Source organism: Pygoscelis adeliae, unplaced genomic scaffold (assembly GCF_000699105.1).
Source record: "Pygoscelis adeliae isolate BGI_AS28 unplaced genomic scaffold, ASM69910v1 Scaffold101, whole genome shotgun sequence".
NCBI classification, from domain to species: Eukaryota; Metazoa; Chordata; class Aves; order Sphenisciformes; family Spheniscidae; genus Pygoscelis; species Pygoscelis adeliae.
Window position 1 is genome coordinate 8,721,990 of NW_008824238.1, and position 16,549 is coordinate 8,738,538.

Below are 16,549 nucleotides of genomic sequence, written 5' to 3' on the forward strand. Positions count from 1 at the left end.
GTCACCACGCTTTGCTCTGGTTTTGCTCCTCCTATGAACGCTTCATATAGATTTTAAAAGGCAAGATAAATATCTGACAATACATGTCAAAATTTTAACCCAAAGCAAACTTTCAGGAAGCCTTTCCCAAACATGTATGAAGTGTGTAGGTTTTATCTTCACCAAACCACAGAAAGTACCCCAGTTCAATAGCCTTCTTAGCGAAGCAAGATGGTAAAAAGATGATAAAGTGGAACAGAATACAGCAAGCTGACATTTTCCGCAAGGTAACTCCCCTTCCCTATTTAAAAATGCCCCCAATTATTTCTTAAATAGCATGACTTTTTAAAACAAAATCACAGACAATTTTAATAAAAACCGTAATTTGTAAAATATTTTGGAATATCCCTTAAAACATTTTTCCACCTTCGACCACCTCTAAAGCACAAGAAACCCTTCAGTAAAGCGTGAAGTCTGCTCCAACTTCCATGCCAGTTAACACCACTGACTACTGGGCAAGAAAAAACACCACAGTCAAGCCTTCACTTCAGAGCACTATTTAGTTAAAGATGAATTACTTGACCTTTTGGCAGTGTACAATGGAACCGAAGTCAAAGACACATAAGTTCTTCCATTCTCTAATCAAATTCAGCCCCATACCTATAAGAAATTACCTTTGTGTTAGAATAGAGCATGCTTTTCGGAACAAAATGTTTAAGCTAATAAAGCTTCATGGAAGCCTCAAAGAGGGCAGATAAGTCTTCTTCTGTTTGGGGACGCGGTGATAGTTTAGTCACTCTCTCCTGCAAGATTAAATAAAAACTGGATTACAGAAGGTTGCCAATAAAATTAATCAAACAGTAGCTGAACTATGTACCTTTGTACTAACGTCCTTCACATATAACAAGGTTTTGGAAATAAGTAATCAAGTAATTAAGGTTGAAGCATCATCAACTGTACAGTATTTTCAAGAATATATTCATTTAAATTGCCTATAATTAAATACACAGAAGCAAGATTAAAATGCAGTTCAGTTGCAAAGTCAAGTACTTCAAACACGGGTCTTGTCAGTCACAGATGTCAGTACAGTGGTGGGTAGTGTCCTGGGAATACAGTCCATTTTAAAATTCATTTGCCAGCATTGGAACTAGGAGGTCAATTTTTAGGGACCAAGATTTACAAAATACAGCATCTCCCAAAGCCCAGGAACTGCCATAAACGGGGAGAGTAAACAGTGCTTGCAACTCAGACTCCAAAAAAGAGACACAGCAAGGGACGGTAGTGAAACTGCTTAATAAATAGCCTGACACTTTGGAATGAGAATACAAAATAGTTGTGGCTGGTCTTAATTTGGATGGTGATTCAACAGAATTTTTGGGTGCTGAAGTCCCACCGACTGAAATGAAACTCAAGTATATGCTTCACTGCTCTGTTTGACTAAATAACCGCAAAGGCAGGGATGGCAATTCAGAAAAGCCCCACGCTACTGAGGATGAGGAGCTGTATTAGTGTAGGTATTCGGTTACTGCAGAAACACTCAGTTGAAAGGGCGTAACATTAATGTACTTGTACTGGTTATGATTAGTACTTTTATGCGTTCAACAATCAATGATTTTAACATTTATTGAAAGATTGGGGAGAGTTACAAACATCTGCAAAGACAGAGGCCAGGCCTACACTAGGAACGTATTATCTTTAGATGAACGTGGTGTATTTTGGCAAGACGGACTTTCTTCTGCTACAACCTGGTTCAACATCTCCATCGTGGAAGAGGCTGTCCCAGTAAAAGCTCTAAATTTTTTCCCCCCTTTTTCACATGTGAGACACTGGATGTCATTTGCTAGGGGCCTTGCCTCTACTACAAGCCTCTACTACAGCACAATGCTGCAGTGCAATGCTGCAGCTGCTCCACTTCCCTCCCAACCCACGGGGCTGTGATTTGTGGACAGGCTGGATGTGGTTACACAGCAAGAGGGGCCACCGCACTGTGAACTTAACATGTGAAATATTGGTCTAGCATGGTGATGAAGTCAGCTGTGAGATATTCACAGTTCATAATCACGCTCAGCATGGTTAGCATGGCTTGTGATGAGTCTGAAAAGTGCAGCTTTGTGTGCATAACTTTACCTACACGAGAAGCTTTGCTGGTGCAGCAGTAGCAATCAAATGATACCTCTTTCCCCATCCCTGACCAGTGCTGCCATGCACACAGATCCAGCCAAAGAAAAGGCTAAGATCCTTCTACGCAGTTTTGAAACCAAATGGAAAATTCAAAGAGCACTAGGGCAAAAGTATGATTTTTTTTCAGACTCACAATATGCAAAATATAACAACTCAGTGCTCAATTATTCAGTATATTCATCAGGCTTATATTAGGGCACTCTGGGCCAAATTACAGTTTTGCAGCCCTGTGCACCAAGATGTTATCTGTAAAGTCACACGGGGTGACAGGAGACGATCACCCTCACAGCCTGTAGCATTTCCCAGTTATATCGACAGAAGGCTGCAAACGAGTGCCCCTCCCGTATGCCTCGACACAGAGGCACCAGCACTCCCTCTGCACAAGCCTGCTGATATTTGCCGGTGCCCAGACAGCAAGGCCCCAGCTCACCCAGTCTGACTCAGTGCATTCTGGTATAGTGCCAAAAATGAGCAACTCCTGGCTCATCAGTGGTTCAGCCTCACTGTAGCTGCCTCTGGATTGTCTGCAGGGGGTGGGTGGGCTAGAGGACAGCCCTTCTGCCGTCTCTCATTTTCAGTCCTCCCCATCTCCCCTCAAACGCCATCACAGGGCCGGCTACCTTAGACCTTGGGACAGGATCTTCTTTGCTAGACTCACTGCTGTCTGTAAATAGGATCAGTTTCAGTAGACTCACGTAGAAAGGAAAATAAAATTCTGTTTTAACTTCAAGTATAAACATTCGCCCCAGTAGAGTTCCCACCCCAAATCCCGGCAGTTAGAGTAGATGAGTTTTGTCTTCCTGCAGCCTGCACTTCACAGTGTGAAATACACCCTGCACGCTTATTAGTGCTATCACCACTGCCCCACACTGCCTTGCCGACGTGAATGGGTCGGTGCTGTATTCCAAAGAAAACCTACTGCAAGATGAAAAGAAAAAATATACCAAAGATTAAACTGTATGGACTACCTCTGTGGGTAATAATGGACTATTAAGGAACACTAATACATTTTCATCATGCTACATCTCATATACAAAAATGAGGCTTGAGAAACTATTAGATCATCTCATTTTACACAGTACAATTAATCATCAATGCCGTGAGATGACAGTAAATGAATTAAAAGTCAATTTGAGCTAAGCTAACAAACAAACAAAAAACCCCTTCAACATCTTTTGGTGAAGAACCTTCCCCCTCCCCCAGCTATGCAAAACATGCCTTCAATGAGATGTTGTGCTTGTGATGACCCAAACCCAATTGTTTTAAAGGAACATATTCATCAAAACAAACCTCCAAAACGTCCCATAACAATTTACACACATAACCTGTTTGATGGGCGCTCAGAGACCTTCGTTTTCTCCCTGGCTTTGCCACTGCTCTGTTGTGTGTGATCCTAAATAGTTGCAGCTTTGTGTCATTTGCTCAGGTATAAAATAGGAATATTAACATTCACCCTCTGTTATAAGTTGCTCTGAGATTATGTATGAGAAGAACTAGACATGGTAAGAGGTACTGCTGAAAAAAGTGAATAACCTTTCAGCCTACAAAATTTTCATTTTCTCCATAGCATTTATTTCCCTTGCTGCTTGGTGGAAATAAATCCTAAGTGGACAGAACAGTCCATAGCGTATGAATCAAACTCTCTTTTTACAAGGAAGACACTGGATTTTGCTTTTGGACTGGTGTGTTGCTTTTTGCAGTGTCTTTGTGAGCACTGAAACAATAAAGGGTATTACAAGTTTAATCTATATCATCCCAGGGGACCTTATTTCAAATTCTGATGGGGGTCAATGGAACAAAAAAGCCATCTGGGAAGAAAAGTGCAACTTCTCAATATGGAAAAGTTTAATGCTAAGTGAGCTTGATCTTTTTTACCACATAGCACTTGGTATTAAGGCTTTATCTATAGCCCATCCTGCATACATAATTAACAGATATAGTTACGAAAAAGCAGTGTCTTCTACCAAGATCAAAGGTCTATGAAAAACATCCTCTTTTTTAAAAATGTGACATTTAAAAAAAACCCCAACAAACACCTAGCCATTCTTTCTGAATCCACGTGAAGAACAGACTCATGCATGCACTCCATCTCACTGAAAAGAAAAACCTAAACTGTGCAGAGAAACAAAATACAGTTGCCTATCCATAATTTTCTCCATTTTATTTCTCTTCATGTAGGACTAGAAATAACATTTGCTTGAAAAGAAACACTTCTGTTTTTTCAAAAATCTGCTTTTTTTATTTGACAAGAAAAACTATTTTGCTTTCTGTCTTACCTGAGGCAGAGTGCCTTTGACTAATGCAGGGATGTCTGCTTTAGAATAACCAATTGCAGCTAAGCCATCATCAACATTCAGATCAAACAGGAATTTCCGGAGCGTGTCTGCCAAAATAAACCCCGCATCTTTGATTCTGGCAGTGCGGATGTCAGCTCCTAAAATAAGACATAACGCCTTGACTGTAGGGTGGAGAGAGAGGAGGAAGCCTGTTCTGGACTTAATTTAATCATAGTATCAGCTGAATACATATCCATACGTAACAGTCACTGCCTTAAAAGCAACATGAAGTAAAAAGAAGAATCAGTCTTCATTTTACAGTTGGAATAGTTTGTAAAAGGTGAAATAAAACAAGATCAGGAGAAGCAGGTAACTGCTGCCAGAAAGACTAACTGCCACATGAGGTTAACTTCCTTTCCCTCTGTGCTTACAGGGAGAAGCACTTTTTGGTCTGACTAACTGCTGGGAAGAAAGAAGCTAACACATGAACGTCAGTGGTATTTATTTTTATGGATAGGGTGCCAAATGCTAACTTTATTTTAAGGCCTTGAGTTTGCTGACATCTAGAGGACATGGAAACCACTGACTGTTCTGTTCAATTACTCATTGAAAGAGGACTAGAGCATGTAGGCTGAGAAAGACAGGAGATGGCAGGGCAGTGTTCAAGGGGTTAAGTAAATCCTAAACTTAATGCTATTTGAATATGTGCTGACTTGTGTAGGATAGTGTAGAACTGAAGAGGAGGAACTGGTATCTTTGAAACATCTACTGAACAGTAATGAAAGCATCAATATACAATGAAAGATTACCAATATTTCTTACAGAATAGCTTGCTTCCCCCTTCAATGAACGGTCAGGACTTATTTAAAAGTAATAATAAAAACATGTCCAGATGACACAGGTTCCTCCACATGATTTCTTTTCAAAGTAAGCTGAGCTAAATTTGTCCTCTGTGTAACCTCAATGATGTTACACCCGGACTATGTTAGGTCCGAGTGCCATACTGAGAGATGAGTAAGAGCACAACATAGCTAAAGGAAAAATGTTTTCTGTCATCCTCACGCAGTTCAGTGTAACATTCAAAGGGGGTTAAGCGAACAGGAGACTACAAGCTCATTTGAGGAGCTCAGCTATTCGGGTACTAAGACTGGTAGTACTGTGGTACAGAATGTCTGGGAGAAATTGATAAATAAGGTATGACAGAGTCTTTTAAGAAGCCTTATGCTATTGGGATTATGCCATGCAGTCTGAGTTTATTCTGGGTTTTGCTGTAAAGAAGTAACTGGGACATAAATCCAGTATCTTCAGATGGTAAAGTAAAAGGGAAAGGGAGGAAAGGAAAAGAGGACAGTAAATGTGAAAGGCAGTTTTAAAATATTGCTGTAGTTCTAGTACTTTTTGCTCAACCTAAAGGATACATCAGTCTTTGATTGCACTTAGAAAACTTCTGGCCACACGCACACCTATTTCAACTGTTTAAGAATCCACCCAGGGAGGTATTAAGCTTTTAATGGCTGTACCCAAATTCACAGCTGTACATACACACAACATAACTATTTAGTAATCTGCTCCATGTCATAAAATACCTTCTTAGTCATTGCATTTGGCAACATGACAGATTTGAATCAGCTACTGTAGTCAGTTGGACTCTGGACTGGAATCAGAAGTAAACACCCCGGGTGGGAATTAACAAATTCAATTCCATGTGACATGTTTTCAGCAGAGTCCCTTTACAGCAAGGCAGACAATAACATAGTTTAAATTTCTATTGAGAAAATTAACAGAGCTTTTGGAGACAGAATTTATGGCAGCAGTTGATACCACAAAACCTAAAGGAACTGCTTTTTAACCACTTGTTTTAAAATCAAGGAGCCACAGTCAAATTCTCTGATATGCTGTGCTGGCCAGTTATCCAGAAATATTTTCTTAGTCTACTTTGAGTTGTATATGTTATTGCTGTAGGAACACGGACATTTTGTAGCTTAGTATATGATTCCAGCTAGGTTTGTGTTCTGGTTTTGACCATAGGCAGGACTGCGTATTTCGGGGGAAGGCTGAACAAACCTCATAGCCAACGTTTATAAAATAAATGGAATTTTCCCCCAACGTATTTTTTCTGACCATGTTGTTTTACATCCTCTTTAAAACACTGTGATATTTTCATTGTCTATATAGAAGTCCCACTCTTCCTTGAAACCCACAATGCTTTCAGATTACTTATACAAGGAAGTCATACATGTGACTGGATTGCTGTGCATACAGAAAGCTGACCATACAAGGGACCGAACAGAAATTTTCCAAATACCAGGTTAGTGCCCTAACCACTTTCTCTCTACTCTCTACACTGCTGCCCATGTGACTGTGAGCGGTCATTAGCGAGCACAGGTATTAGCAGCAGTTTAGCTGCAACACAGTCTAGTGCAGAGAAAAAACCTGACCTTAGATATAAATACATTAGCCCACCGCAGAGCCATCCTGTCACCGCTAGACTGCTAACAGCTCCAAGATTACATCACTGAAAGCTAGTTTATTACATATGGTCATGCTGGGGCTGCAATGAAGAGGTACCCCGTCTCTAGGACACCTTCCGGTGATGGGTTGCACAGATAACAAAGCGCTGTATGAAAAGATAATCTTTAAATGAGCTGTCAGCTTGCAGCATTTACTTTTATTCTGCTAAGAAGCAGAAAAGGCCACTTTATTCATTAACCCACTTCTGAGCCATGACAGATGTGTCCACAGAATAGCTACTCCATGCTTTCCCCTGACATCGGCCACTGAGAAATTCTAACACCTACAAACAAGCTTAGACCTATATTAGAAAGACCGAAACCCACAGCTGCGTGCCATGGAAAAAGAGCAGGAGTGATTCAGAACATCACTCTGTCCTAATTCATTGCCACATCAGGAAATTTGTTAGGCAAAATGCTTCCTTTTAGCTAACAGACGCACCTGAGTACTGGTTTGTTTTATGGTATCTACTCTAAAGTAAGTACTCTCCATAAAGCAACAACATGCCAATCACAGCTACTCTCTCCTGATTCGTAACAGATCTACAGTTAATTTCAGCTGCCCCGTTTTCTAGCCAAGAAGCAACTTCTCCAGCTTGCTTCTCTAACTACATCATCCAATATAAAAATTTAGCATTATTCTACCTAAGTTTGCATTATGTGTAACTCAGTCAGACTGCAGAATCTTGTTTTCTAAACTTAAAACCCCTGCAACAACCAATTACAATTGCTTGCATGCATTTTTTTCCCCTCCCAAAAAGACATTTTGGAAAGAATTCCATTTGTATGAGTAAGTTATATCCATAGAGGAGATTCCTACCTAGTATCTCTGCAGCTTCCAAGTGCCGTTCAGGATGTATCTGTGCCGTGAAAGTAAACACTGCTGGGGATGTCAGCACCACAGACAGGCCATGTGGCTGGGGGGGAAAAAAATAAGGAAAAAAGTAAAAAAGAAAAAAGAATAAAATCACATCAACAAGACATGTACTTTCAACTTCAATGTGCTTTAATGCTCATTAATGTGAGATAACAGAGAATTGAAATGTATAATACGAAAACAAAGATAAACCAAGTTTTACCACTAAAGAGTGATCCACATTATAATCCTTTGGTTTATAAGTTTTCACCAAACCAGAAATAGGGTAAGACATTCCATGGCTGGAACAGAGAGTAGAGAGAAAGTGGTTAGGGCAGCTCTCCTGGTATTTGGAAAATTTGTGTTCAGTCCCCTGTGCGGTCAGTCTTCTGTATGCAAGTCTCTTAGGTACAGGTACTCAAAAGGTATTTAGGTACAGATATGGTATGGATATTAGGTATGGACAACCCTCACCCTGCTGCACCTTAGGGACCTAGCTATAAAAACCAGTACCTCCTTACTTTGCGAGTGTGAAGCTATATTACTCCACTGACTGGACTGAAAGATGTTCAGTTACTAAAGTAATACAGATATGCCAAAAATAGCATAATCTGCATCCCTACCTGATCACATTGCCCGAGAAAAATAAACATTAATTTTAAAGTATAATTAAAGAGTGGATTTGCTCAAACAAAAGGAATGAAAGGAAGGTCTCTGAAGAGAATGACTGCTAATAACTTCTCCACACAATTCAGGCTTAGGCTTTGCTTCTCTGAGATTTTCACCCATATGAAAATACATTGCTTTGCAATATTAATTACAGCTCATTTCAGCCTGCTGAATGCCTACCCCACAGACAAACGTACAGACAATTGCAGCAGGTCAGGAATGGCGCGAGACTACCTCGTGGCTGTCTCACTGCAGAACAGCTGGCATGAAATTCAACATTTTAAATGTCATTGATGTTTTTTTTTCTAACTATGGTTTTTACTATCAAGGAAGGTAAAGAAGGCCATGCTTTGTCATTTTCACATGATTGAATTTGAGTATCACAAGCCAGAATACACAGTCCTCATACACATAAATGCCAAGAGCCCATCAATTTCTCACAACACAGGGCTCCCCCTGCATCACAGGCCAGGCTACAATGTCTTATTACACATTCAGCAACAAAGGCAGCGATGTCTTTGACAATCTGAAACAAACGCTAGCTAGAAGCTGACTTCGGATGGGGTTAACATTTTTCTGTACTCACCAGAGATGAACACCAGCATTGCCAAAGCCAATACCAGCAAAAGCACTTGCTAGGTGCATGTTGGCTCTTGCTTCACGGTCTTCAGGGTTTCTGATGGCTCTGTGCACCATGGAGACAATGGTACCAGTGAATTCACAAACGGATTGGTAATTCAGGATGGAGTAGGGAGAGAGGGCTTCCTTATGGACAGATATACAAAAACCTCTAAGATAAGCTGAGATAAAAATGGTGGAAATAGGATCAATTCACACTTCAGCCAGAGAACAATCCTGCTTCTGGATCAGTAAGGTAGATCAAAACTGGTTCAGTGAAGGGCACTTTTCTAAAAACTGAGTAAATAGAGTGAATTTAGCCATATTCAACTCAGTGGTGGTTTAAACAATTCTACTTAGGAGCTTTGGCAATCCTGTATACAGCTCCAAGATCACTCCAGCTTTCTCACCATCTCATTAGGTGGTGGTCTGGACGCCACCATCTGTGGAAGAAGAGGACAAGGTTCCTTGCCTTCCTACGCATCAGTCTGCTTGTGTAGTTTGAGAACATGGAGAAAAAGTCTCATGAATAGATTCCACAGGAACAATAAACAACTACTTTGACTAGCTAGGTACTATAAAAAGTCTTTTACAAAAAAACCCCACACTGATCTTTAATAGAAACGCACATGGTATACAACAGCTGTATACAGGCTAAAACTGTATTGTTAAGGATCAAGACCAACTCCCAGTTAAGTCAAAACTCAATCTAAATTGAAAGTCTTCTCAGTATGAACTAGTTTTCAGTAAATGCATAACTTTGTACATTTGTAAGTACACGTGGTTACCTTCTTGATGGATCTATAAGTATCTTAATTTACACTGAAGGTCACAGAAATTACACCAGCAGTATTTTGTTCAGTTTGCTACATATTCCCTTTATACTGCCATAGAAAGAGGATTCTTGAAAAAAATATGTGAATGCTGCTCCCATATTAACTGAGCAGCTTGAAATACCTTTAACTGAGGACTTATAAAATAGACTCACAGAGGCATTAAAAAGCTACCTCCTCAAGACAACCTAGTAACCCTAATTTTACTTTCAGTTTTATCTGAAAAACTTTTTGCTTTATTTAAGAGAAATCCAGGGCAGAAAATGAAGGTTTAATGTAGTAGTTTGCCTTATTTTAGCCTAAAATTCAAGTTCTTCTAAGCATCCCTTTTTGGGCACTGAAGACTGAACATACTGCGAAGGGGGTGGCTGTGTTACCTTTTCAAATACTTGGCCACAATGCGCAAAGCATGAAGAGCCCAGACATCGCTGATGGGGTTGCTGCCTTGGTAAGCCGGTCGGTTGATTGGATTTGAAGGGCAGGGACTGCGCATGTTGTAAGGAAGAGCAGTGTATGATTCTAGAGCGTGGCTAAAAGAAAGATTGAAAAATGAATTATTTAAGTGGGAGAGCTCCACTTTACTGCCCTGCTGCCCTTTGAATGCAGGTTCTTCTTATTTACTTCCGTTGTTTAACAGTTGCCAAAAATAGAAATACAATCTCATAGACAACTGGGAGAACGCTGGGCAGGCACCTCCAGAGCGCATCGCCCTCCAACAGACATACAGAAGGCAACCCAAACACAGCCACAATCTATCAGCTCACACCATGCTTAAAGTTAGCTTGGATGAACTGGCATCTTGGGGTGTAATGCTTTCCACTGAAGAGCACTGTGCATCTGCAATGGATGCATTTCCTTTCTGTAGGACAGGAACCGTAAGAGGCTTTAGCACTGGAAGCACTGTAAGCTACCTTTCTTTTCATAGAATCATAGAATCATTTAGGTTGGAAAAGACCCCTAAGATCATCAAGTCCAACCGTCAACCCAACACCACCACGCCCACTAAACCATGTCCCTAAGCACCTCATCTACCCGTCTTTTAAATACCTCCAGGGATGGTGACTCAACCACTTCCCTGGGCAGCCTCTTCCAATGTTTAACCACTCTTTCAGTAAAGAAATTTTTCCTTATGTCCAATCTAAACCTCCCCTGGCGCAACTTGAGGCCATTTCCTCTCATCCTATCACTTTTAAAAGTATTGACCTTTGAAAAATTAGGAGTATGATATTTAAGCTAAGTGGAACTGCTGACAGTCTCATCTCCCAGATACTAGTGAATCTGACTACATAAAGGGGCACTGCCTAAATTGCTACATTTAGATGTACAAAACTACAGGCAAACCATTTTCATTTATGAACAAATGCCTCAATTCCATTACACTCATTGTAGTTCAGGATGCTTCACCAAGCTTGAGAAATCACACAGTTTCATTATACATCTATTACTTTAATATACACAGCACCCAGAAGCAAAGTAAGGTCTGGCTCTCTGAATAGAAACTTGCATGCATTTTGTGCATGTAGGTTTAAGATGAAGAAAATTTTGTGCCGAGTGAAATGCACATTAAGAGAGGTTCTGAGGATGGTCGTAATTGGGCTAACACCTGTCAGCATTCCACAGGCCTTCACAAACTTTTGTTGAAACATTGTGGCTTTTATTAGAAAATCCTTGCTCTCTATGCCCTGCCATGTCTGAGAGACATGCTAAACGCTGCCGCAATTGTGATTAATCATCTACTTGATCTCTTAAAAAGGGACACCTGGACTCTCTTCCTTGACAGCAACCATCCTGGAAGCAAATGGTTTCTGCAGTGCACTGCAAAAACATTAAAATTTATGCAAATGAGTGCTTTGTTTCCATACATTCTGAGGAAGGTAGTGAAATTAAGTAAGAGGAAAGTGTAACGGAGACCACCTTAACAAGAAAACAGGAAAGGGAGAAAAAAGATCATCCTTTTCTGCTCCTAAAATATATTTTTTCTACAATCATCATAGTAAAAATACAAAATTGTAATAAATTCAAGCAGCAGCCTACACAGAAAACTCACCAAAGCACATCAAAGCCACTGTTGGCCACTATTCGCTCAGGCATAGACAGTGTGTGTAAAGGATCGATGATACCTAATGTTGGCTTAATGGCTCTTGAAGCAATACCTGCAATATGTAAGTAAGGAAAATGAGTTAAAGATTTTTTTGCAACAAAACAGGACATGACAAGCTTAAGATTCAAAACATGACAATAATGAGGGGAAATGATTTGAAACTATGAAGATAAAAGCAAAGAGAGAGAAGGGAGAGTAAGAAGTATCTACGAATCTAAGTCTTCTGATGATGAAGTCCCTGTAAGAGAGTTACATGATTTGAGACTGTTGCCTGAAGTGAATTATACCAGACAATGTTCTCTCTCCATTTGTAACCCTCCCTGAGCAGCCTACACTTTCAAAATGTCTGTGCTGAATGGCATCTGCAACATTATTCTTAGATTTGTCTCTTCTGTGAACAATTAGCGGGCAAGACTGGTTTGTGTCTACAATCAATTGCTACTGCTAATTGCTGTCTTCAGTGTCTGTAATAACCTTCATATTTTGGTTAAGGAGGCACAGATGTAGCTTTGAGAGAGACATACAGAGAGACACACACGAACAGACTGATTGACTACATATAGACTACAAAACTCTGAGCTATAGTCAGAGCTCCTCACCACACCCATTTGGGTCCCAAGACTGTGTGGCATATAAAATCCACACGTTTAGAACTAAAACCTCAAAACAGCTACGAAGCTTAAGATGACATTTTAGCCTTGATCTTTATTCGCCAGGGATGAAAAGGCCAAAGGAAGACAGTGCCCCTAACTTGCACAGCATCTCAGGCCTGAGGTTTCAAAAGTCAGGAAAAGGAACATTTGGTTGCAATTACACAACAAAGAAACAGAAGTCTTAAAAGCAGAAAGCAAAATACAGAGGAAATAAGAAACAGTTGGTTGACCCTGAATGTAAGTAGAAATTTCCTTTGCAATTAACATTTTCTGCCATTTAAGAACTTGAAAGATTTTAGTTTCCTGTTTTGCCTTCAAACTCTAATCCACTGTATTACATAGGTATTTTGTTATGTTAATATGCTATAAATTTAATTCAAGGAGGAAATCTTTAAGCTCTTCAAATTTGCCTGTAGCAGTTGAATCAAACAAAATGATACTGAAATGACATGCAGTATCCCTTTCTTTCAAGGCAGGGAAATATTGAAGACTTTGGAAAAGCAATTGTCTTGAATAGCAGGCAAAAAACCAAAAATCTCACCGGTTTTTACTTTTAGTTGTTTGAAGTCAAAAATGGCAACACCAGTGGTTTCACTTCCAGTTCCAGCTGTCGTAGGAACTTAAAAGGAAGAATGGGGATAACAACAAATAATAAGTAATACATAATATTGCAAAATAAATAAATAAAACCACAACAGTAACGCCACCAAAAATACAGGATCCCGGAAATCTCAGAGGTATCCCTGATCCGAAGCCAATAGGTCAAAGAGAAACTGCCACTTTGGTCTCTTTTCTCAGCAAAAGGAGTCAAACTCAGCTAAACAAGACAAACTAATGACAAAAACTGTGATTTTACTTCCACTGAAGTAAACAGCAAAGTTGCTGCTGAATACAACTAGAGGAGAAGAAAGCCCACAGGAAGGAGAAACAGTCATGGTAAACTGATTTCAATAGAAATATCATACAGAGTGTAGAATGACTCCCCTTCTCCTAGCCCTCACTCTCCACATACCCCCCTGCTGCTTTACCTGCAATGAGTGGCTTGAGGGGCACAGTGACAGGCTTTCCTTTCCCAATAGGAGCATTGACGTAATCCAAGAAGTCTGATGTAGGGCTGGACGCATACAGGTTGGCAGCTTTACAGGTATCTATTACAGACCCACCTCCAACAGCAACATAGGCATCAAATTCTCCCTTTTTAGCAAATTTAATGGCGTCCAGGAAACTTGGAAAACAAGAAAAGCTTTCCAATTAGTCAGGAGAAAAGCAGCACATAGAGAAACTAACTATTAAGACCAGCGTACAGGTCACAAGGAGGTGTTTAAACAGCTGTGAGGCATGCGGTAAGAGCCTAGGCACTACTTTGAGAAGCGCACTGTCAGAATTAGTACCTTTGGTCTGTTGGCTCCACCCGGACATTATCATACATCTGAAAGTTTATACCATATTTTGCCAAGGAATTCAATACTGCATTTACAGGAGGGAGTTGGGAGAGGTTTTTATCTGTCATCAAACAAACTCTTCTAGCACCAAGATTCTGCAGGTCCTATAATAACAATGAAATTAAAAAACAAACAACTGGTATAAAATCATATACTGAACTATTTAAATACTAATCCAAATCAACTGAACCATTTAATAATAATAAAAAACCCAACCTAAAAATAGTTGGTTATTGTAAAAGTTTTGAAACAGTATCAGCTAAAGAAGAGGATTAACCACATACATGCAGGATGCAGAAAACAGCATAAAGTATAAAGCTGCCAAACTTACATAGCTGAAGTCTTATGATAGAAGAAAACTAATGATAAAGATGTTGAACAAGTGAAAACCACGTGAACCACTTAATACTACAGTAAAATGTAAAATATTCCCCCCCCCCCAATTCCTGTAACATAAAAAGGCTTTTCCATGGGTTAGGTCTCCCCTAACTGCCTACCAAAGTACAGCATTACAATCTTGAAAATTTAATATTGAATATTAAGTTATTGATGAAAAATCAAAATAAGGTGGCAAAAAGAAGAAAAATAATACTACATCCTAACCTTTGCTAAATTGTCACAATAGCTATATAATACATGCAGTTCTAAATAATCCTAATGCTGTTTAAAGACAGAAGATCTGTCTAACTTCATTTACTATCTGACTATTAATTTACTTTAAAAATCTGCAAATAAAAAGAGACCTGTTAATGCCGTAAATGCCAAGAAGAGAGGAAAAAATGATAGATGAAAAAAACCCAATGATAAAGGCAAACTGGAACAATATACTCAGGTGAATCATCTCACAGTGCTGAAAGAAAAATTCTACACTTTCACAGTGCAAACTCAGAGCTGAACGAATACCCACCTAATTTAATGGAAAGTCTCTGATTCGTTTTAATGAGCACTAGAAGAGACGAAAGTGATCTTGAGAAAATCCTGGTGAGTCACCAGGATTCAAAACTTTTTGAATTAAATTCCCTGTCAGAGAAAAATATTGTTGCATAATCCTGGCAAATCATCAATGATCCGATTATCCACTAAGCTGCATTTCATGTACCCGCACCACAGCAACATTGATGTAACATGCTTCTGTTCTTTACCCAACAGTATCTTCCGACCTTTTTACACTGGTATATGTGACTACACGTACTGCAAAGCAGTGGAGATTCAGACACACCATATATAAGCTTTCCCTTATAAAATGGATTGATAGCACCACCAGCCCTTTAAAAAATAACTTTTCACCAGTGATGGACTTACACTATGGAAGCTTACCATGCCAATCTCCTTCGTAACTCCTTCTCCGTATCGGATGTTTGAAATGGCCATCTACAAAAAAAAGGAACATTTTTTTTCTGGAAAAATGGAGAAATGCCACCTAGTACTAAGCAGTCAAAGTGAGATATAAATATTTACTAATGTAAATGTTTGTTAAATGCCATATTTGGAAGTATACAAAATACTACTTTTAAATCAAATATATTTTAATATTAAATCTACCTCAAATGCATAGTCTGTATTTCCCAGGGTAGGCCGTTGAGGGACTGAAATGGAAATGAAACAGTAAAATTAGGGAACAAAAAGTCACTTCAATCTGTATCTCAATACTAAAGCTGACAGATTCTTTTGCTTTTAAAATCACTAATACATTTGCACAGGTCATCTTGGCTTGTCTGGGTAACAGTTACCCATTTCGTCCCTTGTTGTTTGAGAGATTAAATGATCCAAGTGACTTAATTTGATTCATACAATTCAGCAAAGCAAGGGTGTTTTTCTCCTTCCTTCAAGAATTAATTCTTTCCTATAAAAACTGAGTAAGTTAACAGGAAGTTTGCATGAGAATTTGTTCGCAGTCAGCAAAGACCACAACAGTACACAATAAGTACACAGAACTGAGTATCTGCAGAGCATACAGGCTGCTACATACAGGTTGAGAGGTGTTAGGAACGTGTAGGGGCTACATGACAACCTTCAGAACAACTTTTAAGACAAATCCATGAGACATCCTCCATACGCACCTGGATAGAGAACATCTTTTGTACGTGTGAGAGTAATACTGGCAGGTGTTTACACTTCTTTTTACTTCTGCCTAGTCCTGAACTTGCAGGTGAAACTGAACTGCGTGCTTGAAAATTAAGAAACTGCATGCATTGCTAATAATAAACAGAGTTTTAATAAGAATTGGTGTGTCACTATAAACTTTATTTAGTAGAAGAGAGAAGATATTTATAAGGATAGTATTTCAGTCACATTCTCTCTCTGCCATGTCATTCTTGCATGGGTTTCCACAAAACTCTCCATTTTTTGCATATCCTGATTTTGCCACAAAGTGAAGCAAACTGCATCAACTGAAACAGCCCATTCTTCTCCAAGAAAAGATCAGATGAGG

At 39.4% G+C, this 16,549-nt stretch overlaps 1 protein-coding gene across 1 annotated transcript in view; it reads right to left on the bottom strand.

Moving 5' to 3' along the window:
* Window positions 1-524: 524 nt before the first annotated feature.
* Window positions 525-16,549, bottom strand: part of ADHFE1 (alcohol dehydrogenase, iron containing, 1) — a gene marked incomplete at its 5' end in the record, with an annotated part of 17,731 nt that continues 1,706 nt past the window's right edge. Inside the window, 12 exons of the mRNA XM_009335087.1 lie at window positions 525-782; window positions 4,437-4,594; window positions 7,767-7,863; window positions 8,026-8,104; window positions 9,058-9,156; window positions 10,300-10,452; window positions 11,970-12,075; window positions 13,218-13,295; window positions 13,705-13,901; window positions 14,068-14,222; window positions 15,436-15,489; window positions 15,661-15,704. Coding sequence (XP_009333362.1) covers window positions 699-782; window positions 4,437-4,594; window positions 7,767-7,863; window positions 8,026-8,104; window positions 9,058-9,156; window positions 10,300-10,452; window positions 11,970-12,075; window positions 13,218-13,295; window positions 13,705-13,901; window positions 14,068-14,222; window positions 15,436-15,489; window positions 15,661-15,704 — 1,304 coding nt within the window. The remainder of the gene's footprint in view (window positions 783-4,436; window positions 4,595-7,766; window positions 7,864-8,025; window positions 8,105-9,057; window positions 9,157-10,299; window positions 10,453-11,969; window positions 12,076-13,217; window positions 13,296-13,704; window positions 13,902-14,067; window positions 14,223-15,435; window positions 15,490-15,660; window positions 15,705-16,549) is intronic.